This window comes from Peromyscus californicus, unplaced genomic scaffold, assembly GCF_007827085.1.
Source record: "Peromyscus californicus insignis strain IS unplaced genomic scaffold, ASM782708v3 Scaffold_14__1_contigs__length_90479793_seg_2, whole genome shotgun sequence".
Lineage (NCBI taxonomy): Eukaryota > Metazoa > Chordata > Mammalia > Rodentia > Cricetidae > Peromyscus > Peromyscus californicus.
Genome location: NW_026294436.1, coordinates 14,793,576 through 14,819,328, shown reverse-complemented (window position 1 = coordinate 14,819,328; position 25,753 = coordinate 14,793,576). Strand labels below are relative to the sequence as shown.

The 25,753-nt window shown below is 44.5% G+C and overlaps 1 protein-coding gene across 3 annotated transcripts in view; it reads left to right on the top strand.

The window, feature by feature from the left end:
- Nucleotides 1-25,753, top strand: part of Zranb3 (zinc finger RANBP2-type containing 3) — a 166,812-nt gene that overhangs the window by 114,058 nt on the left and 27,001 nt on the right. For all 3 annotated transcript variants that reach the window (XM_052736812.1, XM_052736810.1, XM_052736813.1), the window contains 4 exons: nt 6,515-6,634; nt 10,008-10,127; nt 13,318-13,497; nt 17,210-17,362. In XM_052736812.1, the coding sequence (XP_052592772.1) occupies nt 6,515-6,634; nt 10,008-10,127; nt 13,318-13,497; nt 17,210-17,362 (573 nt within the window). The remainder of the gene's footprint in view (nt 1-6,514; nt 6,635-10,007; nt 10,128-13,317; nt 13,498-17,209; nt 17,363-25,753) is intronic.

Genomic DNA, 25,753 nt, shown 5'->3' with positions numbered 1-25,753 from the left:
AGGATGCTGTGGCTGTCATTAGTAGGAAGTTGACATCTAACTCTAAAACCCTTGGGGGGAAAAAAGGAGATTAAAATCAGCTGTCTGGAAATTGAGTCACATTCTTAAAAATAAAGTGAAGCGAATACCCGTCCCTGGCACTCAGGCTTGTGGAGATTTTATTCATCCCTCCTCCCCTCACATCAGCTCTGTTCTCAGCCATCCATGTATTTTGGACATTTTTCTATTCCTGGATAACAGCCAGAAACCATTAGTTCCTGCCGTTACAAAATGGGGACACTCACTACATCTTCCCCCATGTTATTGAATTCCAACAGTTAGAGTCTATAACTCTGAATAATACCGTTTATCTGCCGTGTGGATTATGTGGGCTGATTATGAGGTAACTAGTTATAGGCTACTTTTGTTTTCTGTGACAAAATGTGTTGCTGAGTTCTCCCATACCAGCTTGAAAATTAAATTGAAGTTGTACAGATTGTAGATTGGTTATTACAGTGTGTGCGTTAGTGTTGAAGCTTCCTTTTAAAACAAAACTTTTAAAAAAGTGTTTTGCCTGATGGATAACATCGAGTCCCTGTTATGAAGTGGGCCGCTGGAGGGCATGGTGAAAATGACCGTGTCTACTTCTCAAAGAATCTGAAGCCTTTTGGAGAGACCAGTGAAATAAATATCCACCTGCCAAAGGCCTTGCTTACTGGTTCAATCCCAGATGCGAGGGGAGCATCGAGGAGAGGGCTACTGAAAAGGTGTCTTAGGGAACGTGTAAGTAGATGCAGCCAGTCGAAAGGAGAAGGCGATGGGGCTGCACAGTTCGAGCAGATGACAGTTTGTGTAAACTCACAGGGATACTGAGAACTGGTGTAACCAGGCAACCCAAACTAGGCAAGCGCCCTTACCACTGAGCCTTCGATCCCCAGCAAGAAAGACCTTTTTTTCCTGCGTCTACTGTATCTTACTGTATAATACTAGTGTGGACACAGTTGATGGAAAGGCAGATGTTCAGGACTGGAGAAATGACTCAGAGGTTGAACAAACACACTGCTCTTGCCAAGGACCAGAGTTCGCTATGAAGCATCCTCATCGCTTGGCTCACAGCTACCTGTAATTCCAGCCCCGGAGGATCCAACACCTTCTTGGGGGCATCTGCTCTAGTAAAGTCACAGAAGGAAACAAAATGCAGATCAGTTCATTCACTAAGTACACTGTTGAGGACATTAGCTAGGCAGCAGCTCACAGCCAAGTGGGAGACTATTACTATAGGTTCCCGAGGCTGTCTGGTGACATTCTTAGCTCTGGTGTTGGCAGAGTCCAGTAATTGCTAGGAATACATTCCAAAAATGTCACTGGAATGTCAAAGGAAAAAACAAATCCTCTTAAAGACCTGTTTCTTTCATGTGTGGGTGTTTTATCTGTATGTATGTATGTGCACCATGTGCATGCAGTACCTGTGGAGGACAGAAGAGGGCGTCAGATCCCCTGTGACTGGAGTTACAAATGGTTGTAAGCCACCATGTAGGTGCTGGGATCCAAAGCTGAGTCCTCTACAAGAGCATCAAGTGCTCTTAATCCACTGAATTATCTCTCCAGCCCTCAAATAAACCTTTTTAAAAACAAGATATCACTTATTTGGGGGCACGTTACAATGTTATGTCATTTTTAGAAGAAGCCATTTCAAGAGAAATGCCAGTTTTTTAATGAAAGTTACTAAAACCAAGTATAACTTAAAATTTCCTGCCACTTTGGGAATCGTAGCATTCTTCAGTGCCTTATGTGCTGAAGGGAAATTCTTTAAGCATGCTCCCTTAAGGTACAAAGTATGTTTCCTATTTAATTGCTTTATCAGCTTAACGTGAGTAGAATCCCACTTCAAAATGCAGTGAGGAATAATAAGGTCATTACATTCCCTGGAGACAGGGTCTCTTGCTGAACTGGAAGTTCCCCAATTTAGCTAAGCTGGCTGGCCAGCATGCTGTCAGGATCTTGCTCGTCTTTGTTCCCCAAGAATGGAGTTACAGGTGTGTGCAGCCTTGCCCAGCGTTGAGATGCCCGTGTGGCATGAGTCCTAACCCGTGAGCCATCTCCCCAGTCCTCGGCCCCCACCGCAAGCCTTTTAAAGCAGTGGTTTGAAGGAATGGGTGCAGAGGGCTTGAGCCTTCTCTCAGCAGCTCTGGTCCTGGTGAGGGTGGGAACAGCTCACTTGGGAAGAGGGCACGTGAGACCAGGTTACAGCAGTTGTTCCGTCTGTCAATCTAGATTTGGAGTGTAATGGATGTACCCTTTACACATTCCAACCCATGTACTTACTGAAAGGCCTATCCCAGTAAATATAGCTCTTGAGGCAAACATGCACTTTATAAAAGTGCTTCGGTTGCCGTGACGACATAGCTGGAATTTATAGCTGCTTGTTCTGAAAGAACTTAATTTCCACTTCCTGAGGCACTGACACCCAAAGCTCTTGCCGGCCTCCAGGCTCACTGTATCATGAATTTCATTGTTCAGAAAACTTAGACATGCAGAATACAGCTTGCAGAATAAACCTTGAGGCTTTGCAGTTAATACGTATGAATTTTAGGTAGGTATTTTTTAATTTTTAATTTAAAGATTACTAAAGCTATGTTAACAACAGAAAACAATCACTCCAGAAAAGAAGTCTAACTTTATTCCCCGTTGGCCGCCTCTCTTGGCTCTTGTAAAAGTTGAGCGCTGTTCTGTGTTCTGCTAATTCACTCAGATCTCAACACCGCTTCTGTGGCAGCTCAGTTTACATTACTGCTTCCATTGTAGTTTGCAGCTACATTGATTGATTCATCAATAGCCAGGATAAAATTTTACTTCTTTATGTCTCTGCCCCCTCCCCAGATCCATACCTGTCTCTTACTCCCGTCCTTCCATCCAAGTGTATAATTTTACTGATTTTTAAAATTATGCTAATTTTTGCCTGATCAGTATTTACTATATGTGTTATTAGACCTTTCCCCTCTTCTTCCTTCTCCTTCCTTTTCCCCCTTTTCTTCCTCTTCCTCTTCTTCCCCGCCTATCCTCCCTCTCTCTCTTCCTCCCTCTCTCTCTTCCTCGCTCCCTCCCTCCCTCCCTCCCTCCCTTCCTTCCTTCCTTCCTAACTTTCTTCCTTCCTAACTTCTAGATATCAAACCTAGAAATTTGTACACACTAGGCAAGTATGTGCTTTACCACTGAACTATATACCCAGTCTTTCAGTATCAATTAATAAAACCCCAATTTAATCTTCACAGTTGTTATGCACTGTGCCTACTCCCTGATGCCCGATTGCTTCTATAGCAGAGTACTTGAGACTGGAACATTTATAAACAATGTAAGGTTGTTTAGCTCACAGTTCTGGAGGCTGGACAGTCCAATATCAAGGATGAAGGCTTTTGTGCTGCTGCTTTATCCCACGGCAGAAGACAAAAGGTCAAAGAGTAGAGAGGGTAGAGGACTGCTGCAGTCTCCAGGCTTTTTATAATCAGCGTCAACTCATTCGTGAGTGTAGAACCCTCGTAACCGAGACACTTCTCTGTGGGCCCTGGCACTCATCGCTGGTGCCCTGGGGATTTAAGCATGCCCTGCATCTTCTTTAAGCATGCCCTCACACCACACTGCTTGCCCTCAGTGCAGCACTTATCCAGACAAACTCTGTTTTACCCCATCTGAAGAATAGACTCCAGGTTGCTGCCAGGATAGGGACAGTCCATACCTGTGACTCCCCTCACCCTGTCCCTCCTGGGCCTTTACATGGCTGCACTGGAAATCAGGTACTCCTGTCCATTCCATATAGCCAGGTTACTATCTCTCAGGATGGGGAATCGTGTACTTCTTAGCTTCCATAGATTTCACTCTTGACTTTTGTGCCCATGTCCTTTGCTGTTCTTAGACTAAGAGGGAATAGGAATTGAGTGAGTTCAGCCTGCCATCTTTATCCAAAATGTCTAAGTAACTAAATCTTTGTCATTTGTTTGTTAAAACATTTATATTTATTTTGTTTATCTGTGTGTGTGTGTGTGTGTGTGTGTGTGTGTGTGTGTGTGTGTGTATGCGCGCGCGCGCACGTGCATGCACTTAGGAGCCTATGAGACCATAAGAAGGTGTAGCTTGAGTTTTCCTGCCTGACCCACAGTCAGGACAAATCTCTATCACCCGCCAGTCCCACAGCCACTCAGACCCAACCAAGTAAACACGGAGACTTATATTGGTTACAAACTGTATGGCCGTGGCAGGCTTCTTGCTAACTGTTCTTACAGCTTAAATTAATCCATTTCTATTAATCTATACCTTGCCACATGGCTCATGGCTTACCGGCATCTTCACATGCTGTTTGTCATTGTGGCGGCTGGCAGTGTCTCTGACTCAGCCTTCCACTTCCCAGCTTTATTCTCTCCTTGTCCCGTCTACACTTCCTGCCTAGCCAATGGCCAATCAGTGTTTTATTTATTGACTAATTAGCAACACATTTGCCATACAGAACATCCCACAGCAAGAAGGCATCATATTCTCTGGAGCTACAGGCAGTTGTGAGCCACACAGTGTAGGTGCTGGAAACAGAACTTGGGTCCTCTGGAAGAACAGAAAGCACTCTTAACCACTGAGCCATTTTTCAAGCCCCTCAACCTTTTTTTATTTTCCATTCAGGAGCCCAGGCTAGCCTGGAAGTTACTGTATAACCCAGTAACTAGTCTTAAATGTGTAATCTTCCTGGCTCAGCCTCCTGGATTTACAGGCATATACCACCACAATCTCCTGGTAACAATTAAGAGATAGTATATTCATATTTTTATTTTAATTTTAAGTCACTCATCCTTATTTCTTACTCTTTCTAGATAACATGGAGAGACTTTAGCTAAGAATGCCCACTCAGTGTTAATTTTTATGGTTTTTATTCCTCTACATCAACTCCGTTTCATTCTGTTATCTTAGACCTTCCTCTTGTGCTCTTGAGCCTGTCTCTTCAGGTTCTTCCAGAACCTTCTTGTTTTATTATGGTTTCTATTGCTGTGATGAAACACCATGGCCAAAAACATCTTGGGAAGAAAAGGTTTATTTCACCTTATAGATCATAAGTCCATCGTCCAGGGAAGTCAGGGCAGGAACTCATGCATGGCTGGAACCTGGAGCCAGGAGCTGATGCAGAGGCCATGGAGGGGTGCCGCTTCCATGGAGGGAGCTGCTTCCATGGAGGGAGCTGCTTCCATGGAGGGGTGCCGCTTCCGTGGAGGGGTGCCGCTTCCGTGGAGGGGTGCTGCTTCCGTGGAGGGGTTCTGCTTCCATGGAGGGCTGCCGCTTCCATGGAGGGAGCTGCTTCCATGGAGGGGAGCTGCTTCCATGGAGGGGTGCCGCTTCCATGGGGGGCGCTGCTTCCATGGAGGGGTGCTGCTTCCGTGGAGGGCGCTGCTTCCGTGGAGGGGTGCCGCTTCCGTGGAGGGGTGCCGCTTCCGTGGAGGGCGCTGCTTTCTGACTTGCTCCTCGTGGCCTCCTAAGCCTGCTTTCTTATAGAACCCAGGACCACTGGCTTGTCTACAGGCCAGTCTTAGGGAGACAGTTTCTCAGTTGAGAGTCTCTCTTCCCAGATGACCCCAGCTTGTATCGAGTTGACAGAAAACTAGCCGGCACACTTCTCCATTCTCGAGACAACTAATTTTCCGTGTCTCCCGGCCTCCTACTGCTTCTCTACCTGCCTTTCCCTAAGGCTGCCTCACTATCTCAGTTTAAGAAGGTGAAGCAAGTTTTCCTCAGCCTTCAACGTCAGTCCCAGTCTTTAAAAGCTCTTACTCATTTTCTTCCTTTTCCTCCTTAATCCCTTCCTTTTCACTGTGTGAACCCATCTTCTAAACAACGGTACCATGCTCCTCCCACGCAGCCTCCTGTCTTCCACCCATGCTGTTCTAATCTGAAGTGCCCCAAGGCCCCTGTCTAGAGGCTTTCTTGCTAACCGTGGGCTCTGAGGAGGTTCTGATCTCATCAGTGGCTGAATTCACTGGTCTGTGAGTTGGTGGTATCATTGGGAAGTGGTGTGGAGTAGGTTGTCAGAGCCTGGCTGAAAGAGGTGGATCATGGGAGTGTGTCCTGAAAAGGTGTGTATCTAGTCTGGTCCTTGGTGCCTTCACCCCCTGCCGCGTGCCTGCTGTGAGATGGGCAGCACCATCCACCATGGTTGCCTGCCATGATGTTCTTGCCTCCCCAGTACTCAGAACCGACCAGGGACTGAAAAGAAACTTGGCACCAAAAGAAATTTCCCATGCTTTAAGTTTATTTCTCTTAAATATTTTGTCACAGCAATAAAAAAACAAAACAGTGGACGTACTTGGATAGCTTTTCCACACATCCCTTACATATCGGGGTTCCAGTTTAGTAGGCTGCCTAGAGAAAAAGCTGCTGAAGGTCATGGAGATGGATATCTAAAGATACTGATATCAGGAGCTTTTTGTTTTTCCTTTATTAAAAGTGACATGGTGCTTTAATAAAAATTTTGATGATGTTAATAAAATTTGTCTTTAATATTTAGGCAGGTGCGGTGAAGGACTATATTAAGATGTTGCTTCAGAATGAATCACTTAAATTTCTGGTCTTTGCTCACCATTTAAGTATGCTCCAAGCTTGCACAGAAGCAGTCATCGAAAACAAGGTATTGTGACATTTTTCTATAAAATAATGTTTAGAATGCATATTTTCACTATACTGAATTTTTTTTTTTGGGGGGGGGGGGTTGATACAGGGTTTCTCTGTAACTTTGGAGCCTGTCCTGGACTAGCTCTGTAGACCAGGCTGGCCTCGAACTCACAGAGATCCACCTGCCTCTGCCTCCCGAGTGCTGGGATTACAGGCGTGCGCCACCACCGCCCGGCTATATTGAATATTTTAATCTCATGGTTTATGTGGATTTTTTTTAACCTTCTTTGGATGGTGTTTTTAAAATGCATTGTCTTATCAATAATTTATTAAATTTTCTTACAAATTTTAGTAATATATTAAGACCATGGCATACTGATTTCTTCTTTTTTTCAATCTTAAACTTTTCCTTTCTCCAATTGATCTGAGTTGATTAAGGCTATTCTGTCCTAATTCCATAAGGGACTCCCTTCCTGTTCCTGGAGATAGCACACGAGAGTGGCATATTCATAAACACACCTAAATGTGGCTAATAGAAGAGAATAAATCCAGTAAAAATCACTGCCCCCAAACTTTCAGACCTTTCAAACCCCCAGGCCATATACTCTATGGAAAATTGCTATTAAGAAAGAATATGGACTCATTAAAGGGTATGGCCCATGTGGGTGACCCACGTGGTTGACCTGGCCATATCCACAAGGCCAGTGATCTTCCCTGAATCCTCTGAGATCCGCCTCAGTTTCCAGTGTTCACGCTAGAGATGGCATCTCCCATCGATCATTTCAAAGCTTTACCTGCCATCTGTCCTGTAAATGCTTGGCGCTGGCACAGGTGTGCAGTGGCAGCTATAGGAAATGTCCTGGCAAGTAGTGTGAGCCTTGTACACACAGAGCAATACAGCCAGTACAGGTCAGTGTTTTCAAAATCAGAGCTAAAGCCATGTTAGGTGTTAACTAATGTGTTTGTAATATGTCCTGGTATCTTCCCTCACAGAGGGATTTATGGTTTTATGGTGTGATGTCATAACATGAGAGGTTCTATTGATTTTTACACTCTAAGAAAGACTTCATTACCCTTACAACTAATTTTTAAGTCATTGACAAAAAGATAGATTCATACTATTTTCCTATTCTGAATGTATTTAATCTTAAATTTCCTAGATTCTGCTCTAGGCACAGCAGTCCACTTCTTTTCCTCACATCTGTTCTGCTGATATGTTGGACTCTCACTCAGCTTTACAGAGTTACAAGTGTAGGTATTCATGGTGCAAGGCAAATTTCTCCCCATCTTCCCTATTCTGACCAAGTATTTTCTTTAGAAAGCTCCTGAGAGGATTTTGTAATCTGCAAGGGATACTGAGTGGTTCATTGATCAGGCTGTGCATGCTTTGTGAAGTAAAGTTACTAATTAGGGCTGGAGAGGAGTCCGTGAGTAGGGTTTGCTGTGTGAGCCTGAGGACTGAGATGTAGTTCCTATCCTAACCCCAGCGCCCAGCAGTGAGATGGGAAACAGAGACAGGAGAACCCTGCTACCCTGCTGTGCACAGCAGGAAGACCAGAGACTGCCTCAAACAAGGTGGAAAGCAAGGACCGACCACACCTCTGCTCTGGGGCAACCGCTTACCCACATTCACACATATGTACGGCTAGATAGGTTTAAAAAAAAAAAAGAATCATTTAATGATTCATTTAATGAGCACAAACAAAATATCACACAATGCTTGGACAGTCTGATTTGAAATTTAACTTCACTTTTTTTTTCCCTTTTCTTTTTTTGGTTTTTCAAGACAGGGTTTCTCAGTGTAGCCCTGGCTGTCCTGGAACTCACTCTGTAGACCAGGCTGGCCTTGAACTCAGATCCACCAACCTCTGCCTCCTGAGTGCTGTGGTAAAAGACATGTGCCACACACCACCCCCAACCTGGCAGCTTAACTTATTTTTATAAGGTTGAATTTGTTCTTTTTAGCTATTTCTAACTCACAGCTCTTTTCACAGCTTAAATTGTTCTTGAAGACAAGTCTATTCAGTTTAATACTTAATGAGTCTGTTTTTAAAGGTGTGTGTGGGTGTCTTAATTCCTCACTTCAATGGATACAGTCATCTCACATAGTTCTTTCAAGTTTAATAATGTGAAAAAAAGAGGTCGTGAATGGTAGATTTAGTGTTACTTTCCCAGTTACATTTGGTTGTGTTTCAGAAACACATGTACCACTCTCCGAACTTCCTTAATACCTCAACAAAATCGTCTCTTCTTTCCCTCTCATCTGGTTTTGGTTTTATTCTGCAGGACCTTATCCTGTAACCTAAAGTTATTCTTACCTACTGCCTAAAGGTTGCATGTTAACTTTCATAGAATTTTACTGAAGAAACATTTGCTTCATTAAAAAAAATATTCATAGAGCTTCCTTCTGTTGCATAAAAGCAATTGCCCTTGGTATTGATGGCTGTCTTAGTTACTTTTTATTGCTGTATAAAGACACCGTGACCAAGGCAACTTATAGAAGAAAGAGTTATTGAGCTTACAGTTTGGGGGGTGAATCCATGACCATTATATCAGAGAGCATGGTAGCAGGCAGACATGATGCTGGAGCAGTAGCTGAGAGCTTACATGTTGAGACAACAACCACGAGGCAGAGAGAAAGCTAACTGGGAATGGTGTGGGCTTGTGAAACCTCCAAACCCACCCCCAGTGACACACCTCCTCTAACATGGCCACACCTCCCAATCCTTCCCAAACAGTTCCACCAACTGGGGCCCATTCTCATTCAAACCATCACAGTGGTATTAAGATACATTAAACATAAAACCTATCTTCAAGTAGGTTAAAAAGTCAGCAATGGCAAAATAGTTCAGCTTGTAAAGGTGCTTGTCACCAAGCCTGATAACCTGAGTTCAATCACTGAAACCCATGTGGTAGAAGGAGAGAGCCAACTCCTGTAAGTTGTCCTCTGACCTCCATATATGTACCATGGCACTCATGTGTGTGCATGCACATGCACATAAACCCACATCCACACACACAATATACATAATAAAATCTTTAAGTAAGAAATTATGTTTTGGGCTGGAGAGATGGCTCAGCCATTAAGAGCACTAGCTGCTCTTCCAGAGGTCATGAGTTCAATTCCCAGCAACCACATGGTGGCTCACAACCATCTGTAACGTGATCTGGCGCCCTCTTCTGGCATGCAGGCAGAACACTGTATACATAATAAATCTTTAAAAAAAAAAAGAAATTATGTTTTGTTACGATTCTTACTGTATAACATTTGCTGATGTACCATTTTAACCAGTTTGCATCTTTATATGACTATTAAAATAAGGTATAAAACATGTAAAATAGGAAGGCTGACTAGGGCTTGTCTAATTTTGCTATTTCCCTTATGCTAGGCTCGTTACATCAGAATAGATGGAAGTGTTCCATCTTCAGAGAGGATTCACCTGGTTAATCAATTTCAGAAGGACCCCAATACTCGTGTGGCTATCCTGAGCATTCAGGCTGCTGGCCAGGTAAGAGATTCAGGTCTGAGTTTGACAAGAAAGTGTCATGGAAATAACAAGAAGTCCATTAACACTAACTTTGGTTTATAAAACTGTAATTTTTTTATCTGGATGTCTACTGTAGTAAGTATCCGTTCTCCTTCAGAGTGCTAGAAAATATAATAGAAGGCAGCCTCTTATTTTTATTCTTTGAAAATTTCACATGTGTGTATATGTATCTTAGTCATGACTACCCCTTACCCCCTTCCTTCCTCCAGCACATCTCCCTCCCAAATTCATTCCTTTTTTTTTTTTTAATAACCCATTGAGTGTCCAGTCAGTGCTGCCCATGTCCACGTGGGCGTGGAGTCAGCCATTGGGTGTGGACATCCTGCCAGTGGCCACCCTAACCAAAGAAAAGTGGTTCAGGTTGTCCTCTGACCTCTGTGCATGTGCATGCACACACATACACACAATTAATGAATGTAATGTTATCGTGCATGTGCATGCACACACATACACACAATTAATGAATGTAATGTTATCTGTGCATGTGCATGCACACACATACACACAATTAATGAATGTAATGTTATCGTGCAGATTCTTTTACCTTGCCAGTAATAGCTCCACAAAGTCCTTACGACCACATGCCTTCTAGCATTGTGGTTTTTTTGTTTGTTTGTCTTTTAAAATGAGGTTTCACTTTATTATCCCTGGCTGTCCTGAAACTCACTATGTAGACCAGGCTGGCCTTGGGCTCACGTCATTTAGCATGGGGGCGGGGTGTATGTGCGTGTGTGTGACTGAGTGTCTGAGCATACTTCCATGGTATACACTTGTTATATATTAAAGGTCAGTTTTTACCCAGCTGGTTGAGGTCTATAAAATGTTGTGTGTAGAAAAACTGTAAGGACAAAACCGTTTAGGGACCCACAAGGAGTTGTCTCAATACTTCCTTAGGTTGGATTAAACTTTCTAAAATCTGACATAAGTATCGGTTAGAATATTCTAGCCATGGAGAATATTACCAAGAACCTAAAATTAGAAACGGGTGAGTGTCCCTGTCAGGAGACATGATAAGTAAGTTGAAACCAGACAGGAAAGGCAAGGCTATTATGAGCTTAAGATACGATTAAAAATAAATGACATCTTGAAATTAAGAATGTACAGGGCACTCATATTTTATTCAAGGTTGTGCTCCTGGAGCTCTTATATAAGTCAACTCGTACATACTTGAAGATTGATGTCCCCATAAGAACAAAGGTAAGAAGGAAGGGCGTTGTTCTGGGTGATAGCTCATACTGAAGACTGACTGCTTCTTAGAATAATAATGATCTTGCGAGCATGGTCATATGTGAGTCTCAGGGGTCTGGAATTGTAGCTCAAGAATCATCTACCTTGCTTGTTTGGTGATTGGTTTGTGTCTTTGTTTGTTTCTCTGTTTTGGGGTTTTTGAGGCAGGGTTTCTCTCTGTAGCCCTCTCTGTCCTGGAACTCCCTATATAGAGCAGGATGGCCTTGAACTCACAGACTTCTGCCTGCCTCTGCCTTCTGAGTGCACCACCACGCTGGGCTTTTGCACCTGGTGTTTTTGAGACAGGGTCTCTCGCTGAGACCTGGGGCTCACCAATTAGGCTAGGCTGACCGGCAGTGAATCCCAGGATCCTGCCCGTCTCCACCTCCCGAGTGCTGGGATTACAAGTGCACACCACCACACTCAGCTTTTTATGTGTGAGCTGAGAAAAGGACTCAGGTCCTCGTGTTTGCAAGGCAAGCGCTTTCCTGACTGAGCTGTCTGCTCTGGCCATGGTCATACATGCTTCTGACAGGCTTGTCGGTCTCCCTCTGATACTACCACTTGTTTTTCCAATATTACCTCTAATATGGCTTTGCCGTCCTAAATAGCAACACCATTTAATATTGTATTTAGTTTTATTCTGGTTTTTATTACTTCTGGCCCATTTTTATGAAGGGACGAATTTTCAGGGAATTTGAATTATTCATTAAGGATAATCATTAAGTAGGCAACAAAGTATGATTTTGGTGTAACACAAAAATATTTTAAGTTAAAGTGAAAATATGGTTTAACAATCTCAAAAAAAAAGAGTCATCCCTCATAGAAGCTCCACGTTGTGAACAACATGGATTAAACCGTATTTCCAAAGCAAGGCAGACCTCATCCACTGCCCACACCTTTGGCTGTATGTGGCCACAGTCCGACATGCTTCCAAGTTCACTCAGCCCGCCACTATAGAAGCGATGCATCTTGACACATTTTCATGCATCGAGTGTAAAATTAGACTTAATGCTTTTCTGCCACAGTGTTTCAAGTTCATGCCAAAGCCAGCGGCACAGAGAGTACAGCAGCGGCATGACACCCTGAGACTAGAGACAATAAACTCAGGGTCTTGGAGTCGTAGCATGGGAGATTTCACAGGCGGAAATCGCATGACTAGAGACATGTTTCTCTTACTTCCAGCACAGCAGTTTGAATGAACTGAAGAGCATGTCAGTGCGTGATGCCTAGTTGCCATGGATACCATGTGTTACCAGTTACAGTCTGTTTTATAATGTATTTTGTTAGATTTTCTAGCAGTAAAGTGAATCTAACTCTTCCAAGGGATAAAGAGGTTTTGTATGTGTGTTTGGTACCCATAAACCTGCCTATTGAAATGTCTCTCAAATATGTTCCCTTGTAGTTCACTTGGCATCGTGCAGTAAGAAGCTTTTATCTGCTGCTCATCAATTAAATCTTCCTAATATATCTCACATTGCCTGACTCACTTGTTTTAAATCTCTGTTGCTGTGGTAAAAACACTTTGACCGGAAGCAATTTAGGGAAAGAAAGGATTTATTTCAGCATACAGGTTACAGTCCATCGCTGAGGAAAATCAGGCCAGGAACTGAAGTAGGAACACTGTTCACCGCCTCACTCACTCATGCTCAGCTAGCTTACTTACATTCCCTGGGACCACCTGCCACCCACAGGGGGCCGGGCCCTCTTACATCAATTACAGTCAAGACGATCCCCCACAGACATGCCCACAGGCCAGGCTGTCTTCTCCCTTCTCAGATGACTCCGGGCTGTGGAGCTGACAGTTAAAGCTGACAGAACACCCTTCCTCTCTCCTTTTCCCGTGTTCAGGAGGCTCTTGCTGCATGTGTATACCTCATGCTCGGCTATGTGTGCCTCAGTTTCTTTGCTTTGTTTTGCTTAGGGTTTAACGTTTACAGCTGCCAGTCACGTGGTCTTTGCTGAGTTGTACTGGGACCCTGGACACATCAAGCAAGCTGAAGACCGTGCTCACCGCATTGGACAGTGCAGTTCCGTGAATATTCACTACCTTATTGCAAATGGCACTCTGGACAGCCTCATGTGGGCCATGCTGAACCGAAAGGTAGCGTTCGGGTTTTAATGGTCTGTGTGCTGCATGAGCTAAGAGACTGAGTTTCAGTGTGTCCAGGCATAGGCGACTTAGGTATACCAGAGCAACAGTTACAGAGACTACGGTCATAAAGGATTCAGTTGGTGCTTCATTTCTTGCTATCCTCTACCATTCCAATGCTTCGATGTCCATGGCTATGTTTTTCCAAGCCCTTTTTCTTTTCTTTTTTTAAAGACGTTTTGGGGTTTTTTGTTTGTTTGTTTATTTTGGTTTTGGTTTTTTGTTTTGTTTTGGTTTGTTTGTCTTGTCTTTTTGTTTTTGATTTTGGTTTTGGTTTTTTGAGACAGGGTTTCTCTGTGTAACAGCTCTGGCTGTCCTGGAACTCACTCTGTAGACCAGGCTGTTCTCAAACTCAGAAATCCACCTGCCTCTGCCTCCTGAGTGCTGGAATTAAAGGCGTGTACTGCCACCACCACCGCCGCCGCCGCCACCACCGTCCAGCTAAGAAGATTTATTTTTAACTTTGTGTATGTATGTATGTCCATGTCAAGGTATATACACATGAGTGCTGGTGTCCATGGAGACCAGACAAGAGTATCAGGTCCCCTGGAGCTGGAGTTATGAACCAGCTGTGGGTCCTCAGCAAGAGCTTTTAACTCCTGAGCCACCTCTGGCTCCTGTGGAAGCCTTTTTTCTATTGTTTTTTTATTCCTCCAAATTTTCTCATGTGCTAAGACTGACTCAGGGCCTCCACTATGCCTCACACAGGCTCTCACGAGTGTTTTCATGACTGCTCCTGCTGCTTAGAGATGAGGCTAGGATAAACTGGAACCGAACACTTGAAGGACCATGTCCTTTCTGTGACTGAGACCAAACTACTGAATATTTTCCAAAAAGATTCTTGAATTTTCAACTAATGTTACCAGAAGACAGCCTGTACCTCTCCTCAGCTGTCTCTTTTCCCCACATGGAAGGGTGCTTATGGAAGAGGATTTCCTAGTCATTGGGGATGCTGTAACAAATACCATACACTGGGTGGTGAATGGATTCGGATTCTCCCTCAGTTCTGGAGGATGGGTGTTGGCATCAGGGAGCCAGCATGGTCAAGCTGGGTAAGGGTGGTAGACTGCCATCTTCCTGTTGGAGGCCCAGGTAGAAAGAAGGTGAGAATGCTCTCATTTTACAAGGGCAGGGATCTCATTCATGAGGTCTTATGCTGGCTAGTTTTAATGTCAGTTTGACACAGGCTAGTCATCAGAGAGGAGGGAGCCTCCGGTGAGACAATGCCTCTGTAAGACCGGGCTGTGGGCAAATCGTAGTGCATTTTGTTATTTAGTTATTGGTGGGGAAAGCCCAGCCCATTGTGTGTGGGGCCATCCCTGGGTTGGTGGTCCTGGTGCTATAAAGCAGGTTGAGCAAGCCGTGAGGAGCACCCCTCCATGGCCTCTGCATCAGCTCCTGCCTCCAGGTTCCTGTCCAGCTTGAGCTCCTGCCCTGACTTCCTTTGGAGAAGAACCGTGGCGTGGAAGTGTAAGCCCAGGTCACAGCCAGTCACTGGGGGAAATCAAGGCAGGAGCTTGAAGCAGCTGGTCCAGTCATGCCCCATCCGCATCAGGAACAGAGAGCAGTGAACTCGTGCTCACTACTCAGCTCCCTTTTTCCACTTTTCCACTGTTTAGGCCCATGAAATAGTGGCACACAATTAAAAAATAAATAAAAAGCCTCACATGCATGCCCATGGGCCAATCTGATCTAGGTAACCCTCATTAAGAGCTTCCCAGGTAATTCTAGCTTGTGTCAAGTTATAAAACTAGCCATTTATCTGTCCCCACAAAAATCCATGTGCTTCTCACATGCAAAATACATTCCTTCATCCTGTCCCTGGGGCCCAGGAATCTTAGCTCCTTCCAGCATTAATTATACAATCCAGTATCTCATCTAAATATTATCTAACTCGGATATGGATGAGACTCGTCTCGGGGTGAAGTTCCTCTCCAGTTGTGAAATCTTTGAAACCAACTAGGTTACATGCTTCCTAACTGCACCCGTGGGAGAATGTCTGGAGTCCTCATTCACACTCCAAGAGGAAGAAAACGAAGGGAGAAAGGGCTAGGTGGTCCCAAGCAAGTCTAAAACCTCACAGGGCAAATTCAGTATCAAGGCTTGGTGTTCATCCTCCAGGCCTCTTAGGGCAGGAGCCCTGCCTTCTGGATCCCCTGTGCTGGAGAGATCAGCTTGTCTTAGCTAGGCATTGGCCACGCCCTCTGTGGTGGCTCCGCCCCTGCCTTGGCTTTCAGGTTCTGTCAGGGTGGAGAGAGCTCCTACCTCCAGAGCTCCCCTGGGCAGCCCCACACCCTGCAGCTCCCTGGGCACTGGTTTTTAAAATCCACATGTAGGCAGGTCCACCACTACACCCCGCCACCCTGCCAGGTCTGTGGCAAGAGTGGCACCCTGTGATCCCCACGGTGCCTCTGTGGTCTTGCTTCCTCTGTTTTGTTTTCCAGCCAGGCAGTGCTGTGCTGCAGCTGTGTGCAGTTCAGGAAGGCTGACGGCCCCTCACTCTGTCATTCGGTCTGGGATTGCTTCGCCCCCAGCTGACTCTCTTTCTACGGAGGCAGCCTGTCTGCTTCTCACTTTTATTCAGTTGGCTGATTAAGTTTGCAGTTCATGTCCATGCCAACTGTTACATCAAATGGCCACTTGGACAGTTTTTCTCATTTGCACAGTCTTGATGAGCCAAGAATGTCCCCAATTTGAAATTGTTACCTTTTTCTTAACAGTTCCGTCTGTGTTTGTCTCTTCTTGCATTTACCACAAGTAGTCAGAGGGGCCATCCTGCTCCTTCAGCACATCCTCGGAAATCTCAGAGATGCTCGCAGGTTCTTCCTTCTAGAAATAACTAGAACATTGTCCACACAGTTACATTCTTGGCTTTTGAACAACGTGACCTTTCCTCCAGTTTCTAATTGTGAGTTCCTCCTTTTCATCTGAAACCTTACCAGAATGGCCTTTGCAGTCTGTCTTCCCAGCAACATTCTGTTCATGATTATGTGGGTGTTCTTTAAGAAGAGAGATGCTTTCTCTGCTGCTCTCCTTGTTGGCTGGAAATACCGTTAAAGTTCCATTTGTGGAATCACTAGCATGCACACTTAAACTCCCAGCCTCTATCCGTTCCCTACTTTGTAAACACTCGCACACTTCTAGGCAGCAGCCACACTTTTGGGACACCAACTTCTTTGTAAGTAATTTGAGCTACTTCAACAAACTATGATAGAAATAAATAGAAATGTATTCTGTCACTAATCCGCTGAAAGTGGACCTCACATTCACGACCTAATCACTTCCCCAGACCCTGCATCCTAACATCATCACACCGAGAGTGAGGATTTCCCCATGAGTTGGCGGGGGGAGATATAAACAAACATTCTTTGGCAGTGAGTTCTGAGTAGTGAGTATAAATATACATAATGACCAATCACGTTTAGGGAAAACTCCCAAGTATATAAACATTAAAATAAAAATTTCACAAAGAAAGTGAATATTGTGTCATGGTTCTGTTAAATCTCCCTTAAACAGTTGCTAATTACATTGTAATTTTGAATAACTGCATTACTAAGCCATGATCTGTTGAAGTAATAAGACTTTCTCGGTGGGTAACTTTATGACCAACCAGGGAGTGTGAACTGGGGGTGACTGCCCTAAGATCCCCGTGTCTCCGTCTCAGGCCCAGGTCACTGGGAGCACACTGAACGGCAGGAAGGAGAAACTCCAGGCTGCAGAAGACGACAAGGAAAAGTGGGCTTTCCTGCAGTTTGCCGAAGCATGGACCCCAAGTGACAGCTGGGAAGAGCTCAGCAGGGATGCTGTGTTCACTCACGTAAGAGAATGTGACTCGCTCTTCTCTACTTTCTTATTCGTGAGTGTGTGAGTGTGTGTGTGTGTGTGTGTGTGTGTGTGTGCGCGCGCGCGCGTGTGTGCATGTGTGAGCTCTCACCCAGACTCAGGTCCTGATGCTTTCACAGCAAGTTCTTTGCCCACTGAAGCCATCTCTCCAGCCCGTTTTTCCTACATTTTTAATACCTGGAAATGTACTTTATCATTTATCATTTTAAACAGAAATTCTCAATTATTTATGCTCTTGAAAGGCTATTTTACTTAAAGCTAGAAAAACTCGAAGAACCAAAATTAACTTTGCTACTGGACTAGTTTATATTTTCCAGCAGTTTCAGAACTTAATCCTCTGTCCTTGAAAAGCAACCTGAATAGAATCTAACCTTCAGAAGATAATACTAGGGGAAATATTTTTATGACCTTGGAGGCGGGGAAGGATAGTGGTTTGCCTCAAAATACACAAGTAAGAAAAAGATTGAGATGCTGACTGTAGAAAAGTAAAAACCTTTACCTGAGGGGGCTGAACCATGAAGATCATGAGTTTGAGGCCTGCCTGAACTACATACAAGCCAGCTTGAGGTACGTAGCAAAACCCCGTCTCAAAAACAAAACCAGCAAAAACACCTTGTTAGTATAATAAGGCAGATCATAGTGTTAACTGTGGCTGGTGCTGTGTGGTGAGCACACTGCTTTCCAAACACAGTGGCGAGTTATCCCTGAGACAGTTTCAGAGCATGTGACGGTCCTGTTCCCACACCTCCCCGGTGGCCGTAGCTTTCGTCAGTAACTTTTGTGTGAGGTTTTGATTTTCCAGTTCTGTCGTTATTTCTATATTTATTAGCTGCATTTTTCCGTAAAGAACTTTTATTGTTTGGTGTGCATGTGTCCGTGTGTGCATGCAAAACGTGTCCATGTGTGCGTGCATATGTGCCTGCACGCATGTGTGTATGTGTCTGCAGGTACACATGCAGTTGAAGGCCAGAAAAGAGTATCAGGTCGACGTTCTGCTCTGTCACACCCCCTTATTTCCACTGAGACACAGTCTTCTCACTGAACCTAGAGCTAGATTGGCAGCCGCAAGCGCCAGAGATCCTCCTGTCTCCGTGCGCCGCAGTGCTGGGGGTGCAGGCACAGGTTACTGTCTTTGGACCAGGGTACTTGAGATTTGAACTCAGGTCCTCATGTTTGCCCAACAACAACACTTATCTACTGCACCAGCTCTTCAGCCCCTTAATTCTATGAGGGCGTCCTTGCTCTCTGGTGAACAAAGTATCCCAAATCCATGTTAATTCTATTTATTATTTATTTAGTTAGTTAGTTAGTTTTGGTTTTTCGAGACAGGGTTTCTCTGTGTAGGCCTAGATGTCCTGGATCTCGCTCTGTAGACCAGACTGGCCTTGGCCTTGAACTCACAGAGATCTGCCTGGCTCTGCCTCCCCAGTGCGGGGATTAAAGGCGTGTGTCACCACTGCCTGGCTCCACTTTGAATTTTATTGGCCCAGACTTGGAGCTTTCCCTTTCCTTAAGGAGCTTCCTACTTCCTTTTACTAGAAGATACTACTTAAAAATCAGGGTTTTTTCACTCCTTTGGGATATCACTGTTGGAGGGTGCTTTTTCAGTGTGAAAAGCTACATGGGAACATATATATTTGCACAGAAAAGTAAATATGTACTTTGCACATGCCAGTCAAAGGACACAAGGCAGAAGTCAGTGCATCCCTTCCACCGTGTGGGATCAAACTTGGGTTGTCAGAATCGGCCACCGATCTTTCTACCCCAGCCATCTGGCCAGCCCACATTTGATTTCCGTATTTATTTTCTTTTTTGCTTTTGTTTTAAACCAGAGTAGAGTTGGTTTGCTTTGCTCTTTTCTTTGTGCTTGCAGAGAGAAGCTGGGTTTTGTAGCTGGAGAATTTTTCTCCAGCTCCCACCGCCAAGTCCCGCCAGTCCCGGAGCCCACTTATAAAATAAACACACAGACTCTTACATTATTTAAACTGCTTGGCCATTAGCTCAGGCCTATCATTGTCTAGCTCTCACTCTTATATTCAGCCCATTTCTATTAATCTTTACTTTGCCGCGTGGCTCGTGGCTTACCGGTACTTTACATCTTCTTTGTCTTGGCGGTGGCTCCAGCCGGTCTCTCTTTCCTTCCTCCTTCCTCAATTCTCTTCTCTCCTTGTCCCGCCTATACTTCCTGCCTGGTCACTGGCCAATCAGTGCTTTATTTATATAGAGCAATATCCACAGCAGGGTGTGCCTAAGAGTGGGTCACTGTTGAATGGTTTTCAGCTACATGGGAATGGTCTGTTTAGAAAATCTAGAGGGAGCTGGGCAGTGGGGGTGCACGCCTTTAATCCCAGCACTTGGGAGGCAGAGCCAGGTGGATCCCTGTGTGTTCGAGGCCAGCCTGGTCTATAGAGTGAGATCCAGGACAGGAACCAAAACTACACAGAGAAACCCTGTCTCAAAAACCTCCCCCCCCCAAAAAAAAAAAAAAAAAAAAAAAAAAAAAGAAAAGAAAAGAGAATCTAGAGGGATGAAGAAGGCAGTGATTTCTTCTTCAAGGTACTTTAAATACATTTTTTTCCACTTCGACTATTAAATTCTTACTCTGTCACTCTTGTCCTTTAAAAAACAGACTCTTCTTGGAGTTGACAGATGTGAAGGGTCTTCAGCTGCTGTTCCAATCATCCATTAGTGTCTCTGTGGAGGTCAGCATGATGCCCCAGTCATCATTTGTAAAGTGGGTTTATTAATTTTGTTAGGAATGGGGCCGAGTGACAGGAGGCAGGATGGCTCCTTGCAGAGGCCTGTGATCAGAGTCTACTAACCCTGACACCAGCGCCCTCCCCTTGGTGGCCTGGTCTCTGCTGGAGCAGCACCGCCTTTGAAGTACTTTATTGTTTTTATGAGTCTGAGTTTCCTTTTCCACTCCTTCAGTTCTAATAACTGACTTTTAATCCTATCATCAAGGCCAGGGGATTTGTCTCAAAGGACCCTGCATTTGCCATGAGGTAAAACCGAGCTGATAGAGGTCCCCAGCCTTTCAGAGAAAGCATGCATTAACCATCATAAGCATTTGCAATTCTTATTCCCAGCACTTCCCGCCAAAGGCAATATTTTCCTTTTGTTTTTATTGAACAATGATTAAACACTGGATAGGGACACAGAAACTGCTAGCTGTGTAACCGAAAAGAGGAATTTCTTCTCTGTCCTTGCAAGAAGCAGCTTTCTCCTCGAGAGGAATTAGAGAGGCTTTCTTGAGATAAATATGAATGGCCGTGCCCTGGTAGTGTGCATTTGGGTTCCTCCAAATAGCAAGGTCCAATGTGGACATGGCTCCATGAGGTTTCTATAGTTACAGAACGAAATCAAGTCGTAAGGCAAGGCATTTTGACACACTAGGAGAACCAGGAGGCAGGCAGCTTACAGCAGAGTGAGGAGATCTCTGCTGTAGTTTTCAAATGCTGTCTGCTGGCAAGAGATTTGGGGCTGGTGGAAGCTGGGGAGTGTGCGTGTATATCCCAGAAAGCCTCACATGTGAAGGCCAGGGAGCCAGGCGTGGTGGTACATGCCTATAATCCTGGAACTCAGGAGGCAGAAGCAGAAAGGTCGATGCAAGTCGAGGCCAGCCTGGTCTACATAGCAGGTCCCAACAGAAGGAGGAGATGGGGTACTAAAGATTGCCCAAGAAGGTTTGGGCTCTACATTTGCAACTTTTATCTTCCCACAGACTGGGAGTGCTGATCAGCCCATCAGCCTTGTGGACTATGTCACAGGTGTGGCTTTTTGTCTGGGAACTTGAATTCTCATTGGTGATGGAAAATCTGTCAGGTCAGATCCTATCTCCTATTTAGAAATGCCAGCTTTTAAATTCCTTAGTTATCAGTCATAAAGAGAATCCCTTGCTGTGATTAAAGGACAAATAGTCATGGTGAATTGGATATTGTCCGTGATACTACTACAATGACTTTTCTAAGTGCAAGAATGCCATAAGCTATTCAATAACACAGCTTTACTAGCTCATAAAAATATCTTGCCTCTCTGTGTTGCTGCCTCTCTAAGAAAAAGAATGGAAATAATAAAGACTTTCATTTTAAAAATAAACCACAGGTTTGGAGAGATGGCTCAGTGGTTAAGAGCACTGGCTGCTCTTGCAGAGGACCTGGCTTTGATGACCAATACCCGGTACACAGCAGCTCACAACTATCTGTAATTCCAGTTCTAAGAGCTCTGGTGCCCTCTTCTAGACTCTGGGCACCAGGCACACATGTGATGCACAGACACACATACAGGCAAAACACTCATGTACATAATATAAAAACTAATGAACCTTTTACAAAATAAGCATCCTGGCAGTGTGATATGCGTGCTAAACATTAAGCTGTCAGGTTGGATTTGGAGATCCTGGCCTGTTATAGTGAGACCAACAAACTTATGTCTTTAGTCTCTAAGTGATAGGGAGTTACAATATTGATAAGTGTAAAATTTTTAGGAAACATGGTTGTTTGGGAAATATTAGTGCCTGATCCTCAGATGCTTTAATCTGTGGATCCAAGAACTCCAGGAATGTCAATGTCACCGATCTAGAGGCGGTGGGACCTGGGAGAATGGAGCCAGTAAATAAGGTGAACTAAAGTCTCATATAATAGCCAGCTTTATTCAGAGCCTCAGACAATTCAAACTCTGAGGGTTAAGAAGAGTCACCTGAGTAAAGTTGTCATGAGTTCAAGCTGTGTACAATCACAAGGACAGGTCACACATGGCAAACCATGTTTCTTCCATAGAGTCATATAAAGGATGGTTAAACCTTCAACTGAATAACAGCGCAAGCAATGTGAACAATCTGAAGTAAACTCGCTCTCTCTGATTCCTCTGGGAGCATCACAGAGTCACATTCCAAGAACAGTTCCAGGTTTTGAAGAAACTGAGATCACAAGACTCTTGTTTTCTTGGATGTTCTCACAAGAATTCTCCTCACATAACTCCATTTCCACACATTTTCCAACAGTCACCAACACTAAAAGTGGATGCTCAATAAAAACTCAGCTTAATAATAAAGGACAATATGGAAATCATTAGAGAAATGAGTGTTGTAGTTCTTGCCTACAGTCTTAGCCCTCAAGGGGTAGACGCAGGAGGGCCAGAAGTTCAAGGTCTCTCTTTCTGCTGTATATCAAGTTCAAGGCCAGCCTGAGCTACATAAGATTGTCTCAAAAAAAAAAAATTACTAGAAGCATTTTTTTAAAAAACAGCATCTTGTGTATCCCAATCTGCTCAGTCTCACTGTGTAGCCAAGGATGCCCTTGAACTTCTGATCCTCCTGACTTCACCATACCTGGTTCTACCAATGTCTTGCAGACAATGTGTCTACAAATGAGTATCTTGTGAAAAGCTTCTTTTTCTTCTAATTAACCAGCCATGTCCTTTAGGCACCTACCCATCTGCTGGATGTCCTATCTGCAGATGGATACAATGCCATCGCTGTGTCTCAGCTCAAAATATGAGGGACAGTGTGTTTTGTTTTGTTTTGTTTTAAGCTGCATGGCATTTGAGTTCTTTTTCTTTAAGATTTATTAGTGTGTGTGTGGCGGGGGGGGGGGGGGGGGGGGGGGGGGGGGGGGGGTGTGTTATGCTTGTGAGTGTAGGTGTCCATGGAGGCCAGAGGCATGAGATCCTCTGGTGCTGGTGTTTGTGAGCTGTGTGATGTGGGTGCTAGAAACCAAACTTGGGTCTTCTGCAACAGTAGTGCTGGCTCTTAACCCCTAAGCCATCTCTCCAACTCCCACATATGAATCCCGTATGTCCTTCCAGTCCCGTGGTTTCCTAGAATCCTTACACCCCCATCATGCAGCGCACCTCCTCCAGCTGTGTGCCAGTTCTTGCTCCTGTGGCAGCCAGTTCTTCTCCCAGAGCGCATTGCAATGGGGTACAGAGAACCCACAGTGGCATGTGTTGTCCTGCACAGGAGTGACTCTGCATACATATCCATCAAATTTTAAAACATTATTCTTGAAGTCAGAGGGATGTGCAAGATGGACTCAGATACTTCTACAAAACAAAAAGCCAGAAACGGTGGCCTCCACCTGTTATCCTAATGCTAGGGAGGCAAAAGCAGCAAGATCTGGAGTTGAAGGTCGCCCTTGGCTCCTGACCAAGTTCCAGACCAGCCTGGGGTGTATGATACCATCTCTCAAACAGAAAACAAAAAGAAAATTCATATTTGTTTCCTTGTGGGTGGGGATACAGCTCAGTGGGTAAGAGTACTTGTTGTGCCAGCCCGGAGACCTGAATTCAGATCCCCAGCCCCTACATAAAAAGCAGGGCATGGCCCCAGCCCCTACATCCCTAGCTCTGTGGGCACTAAGACAGAAGGCTCACTGGGGTTTCCAGTCAGCACATACACTGGACCCGCCCATCACCCCCACACATTGCTGGTGACCTCTGGTTCTGAGTGCAGTTTCTCACTGCTGCCCATGCCTCTCGGTTCCCACTAGCACAGATGAGAACTTCTCAAATGCTGCCTTCCCAAATTAGTTATTCTTTTAATAGTAAAAAAATTCTTATAAAAGTAGCTTAAGTAAATTCTTACGTAAGGTCTTCTATATTTGAAGGCCCCAAGAATTCATTGTTGGAAGATTTCTTTAAGGGTTTTTGCTGGGAAGATTGCTTTCATCTTAAGAACTTACACACTTTTTTTTTAATGATGAGTTGGATAGGTAAGTCTTTAAGGAAACAAATTATTTAAGATGTAGACCAGGAGCCTGGGGCTGACTCGTGGGTTTATCCATCACAGCGCACGTGTGATGACAAGAGCTTGGGTCTCGAGGAGCCACTAAAAGTCAGGTGCACATGGATCATCAGGACAGGCTAGCCAGCCAGACTAGCCAAAACAGTGAGCGCCGGGTTCAGCAGAGATCCCGCCTCAGTCTGTAAGGCAGAGAGTGATTGAGAAAGACACCCTTCATCAATCTCAGACCTACACACACATGCACCCCACGATGATGATAATTCAGTAAAACAGAGCGCAAGGATGCTGATACTATTAAACACAATTGAATGTATGTGATAGCTCAGTAATGTGTATTTCATGTGTAACTATACTGACTGTATTAGTCATGGTTCTCTGGAGTAACAGAACTTACAGAATGAATCTATCTATATAGAAAGGAGATTTATTAGATAATAACCCAACAGTGGCCAGCTGTGGAAGGAAGGTCCAAGAGTCCAGTAGTTGTTCAGTCCACTAGGCTGGATGTCTCAGCTGGTCTTCAGTAGACCCCGGGATCCCGAGGAAGTAGGCTGTAAGGCCAGTGAAGGAAGGGACTTACTAGCAAGGCAGGACAAGCAGGCAAAGAGCAAAAGCTTCCTTCTTCCATGTCCTTATATAGGCTGCCAACAGAAGGAATGTCCCAGATCAGATCTGGACTAAAGGTGTCTGTGCCTACCTCAAAATCTGGACTAAAGGCATGTCTTGTCCCTCTCAAAAGATCTAGGTTAAAGGCATGTCTTCCTACCTCAAAGATCCAGATTAGAAGTGAATATTCCTGCTTCAAATTAAGCAAAAATCCCTCAGAGGTGTGCCCTCCATTTTGGGGTCTTAGTTAATTCCAGATGTAGTCAAGCTAATAACCAAGAATAGCCTTCATACTGATATATGCTTTATTTGCTCCTCATTAAAAAAAAAAGTTTTAAACTGTTTGTCTAAAAATGAGGTTGCTGAGCAGCGGTGGTGCACGCCTTTAATCCCAGCACTTAGGAGGCAGAGCCAGGCGGATCTCTGTGAGTTCAAGGCCAGCCTGGTCTACAAAGGGAGTTCCAGGACAGTCAGAGCTGTTACACAGAGAAACCCTGTCTCAAAAAACTAAAGAAGAAGGAAGGAAGGAGAAACAGAGAGAGACAGAGAGAGAGAGGGGCAGTTGAGGGGGGAGGGGGAATCTCACTAAATTGAAAAGCAGATGGAGGGAAAGACTCTTTAATTAATATAAGATCTTTATCACTTGTTTGATCTGCTCCCTGATGACCACCACTGTAGTTATTTGAAAAGACAACTAGACTCGACGAAGAAATGTCATTGAGACTCCAAGACTCTTCAACAGAACCATTATTGATATCTATACTCTGAAGCCTTCCTTGTGGAACTTCTCTTAAACATGAGCAGATACGTTAAATAGCTTAATTGGGGCTGGTGAGAACGCTCAGTGGGTAAGGAACCTGCCACGAGCCTCAGGACCCGAGTTTAACCCCTGGAGCACATGGTGGAAGGAGAGAACCATCTCCTGCATTTGTCCTCTGGCCTCCACACCTGCATGGACACATGCACATGCAATAGGATAATGGAATTAAACTATTTTCAGAAATTGCTTAGCCTAGG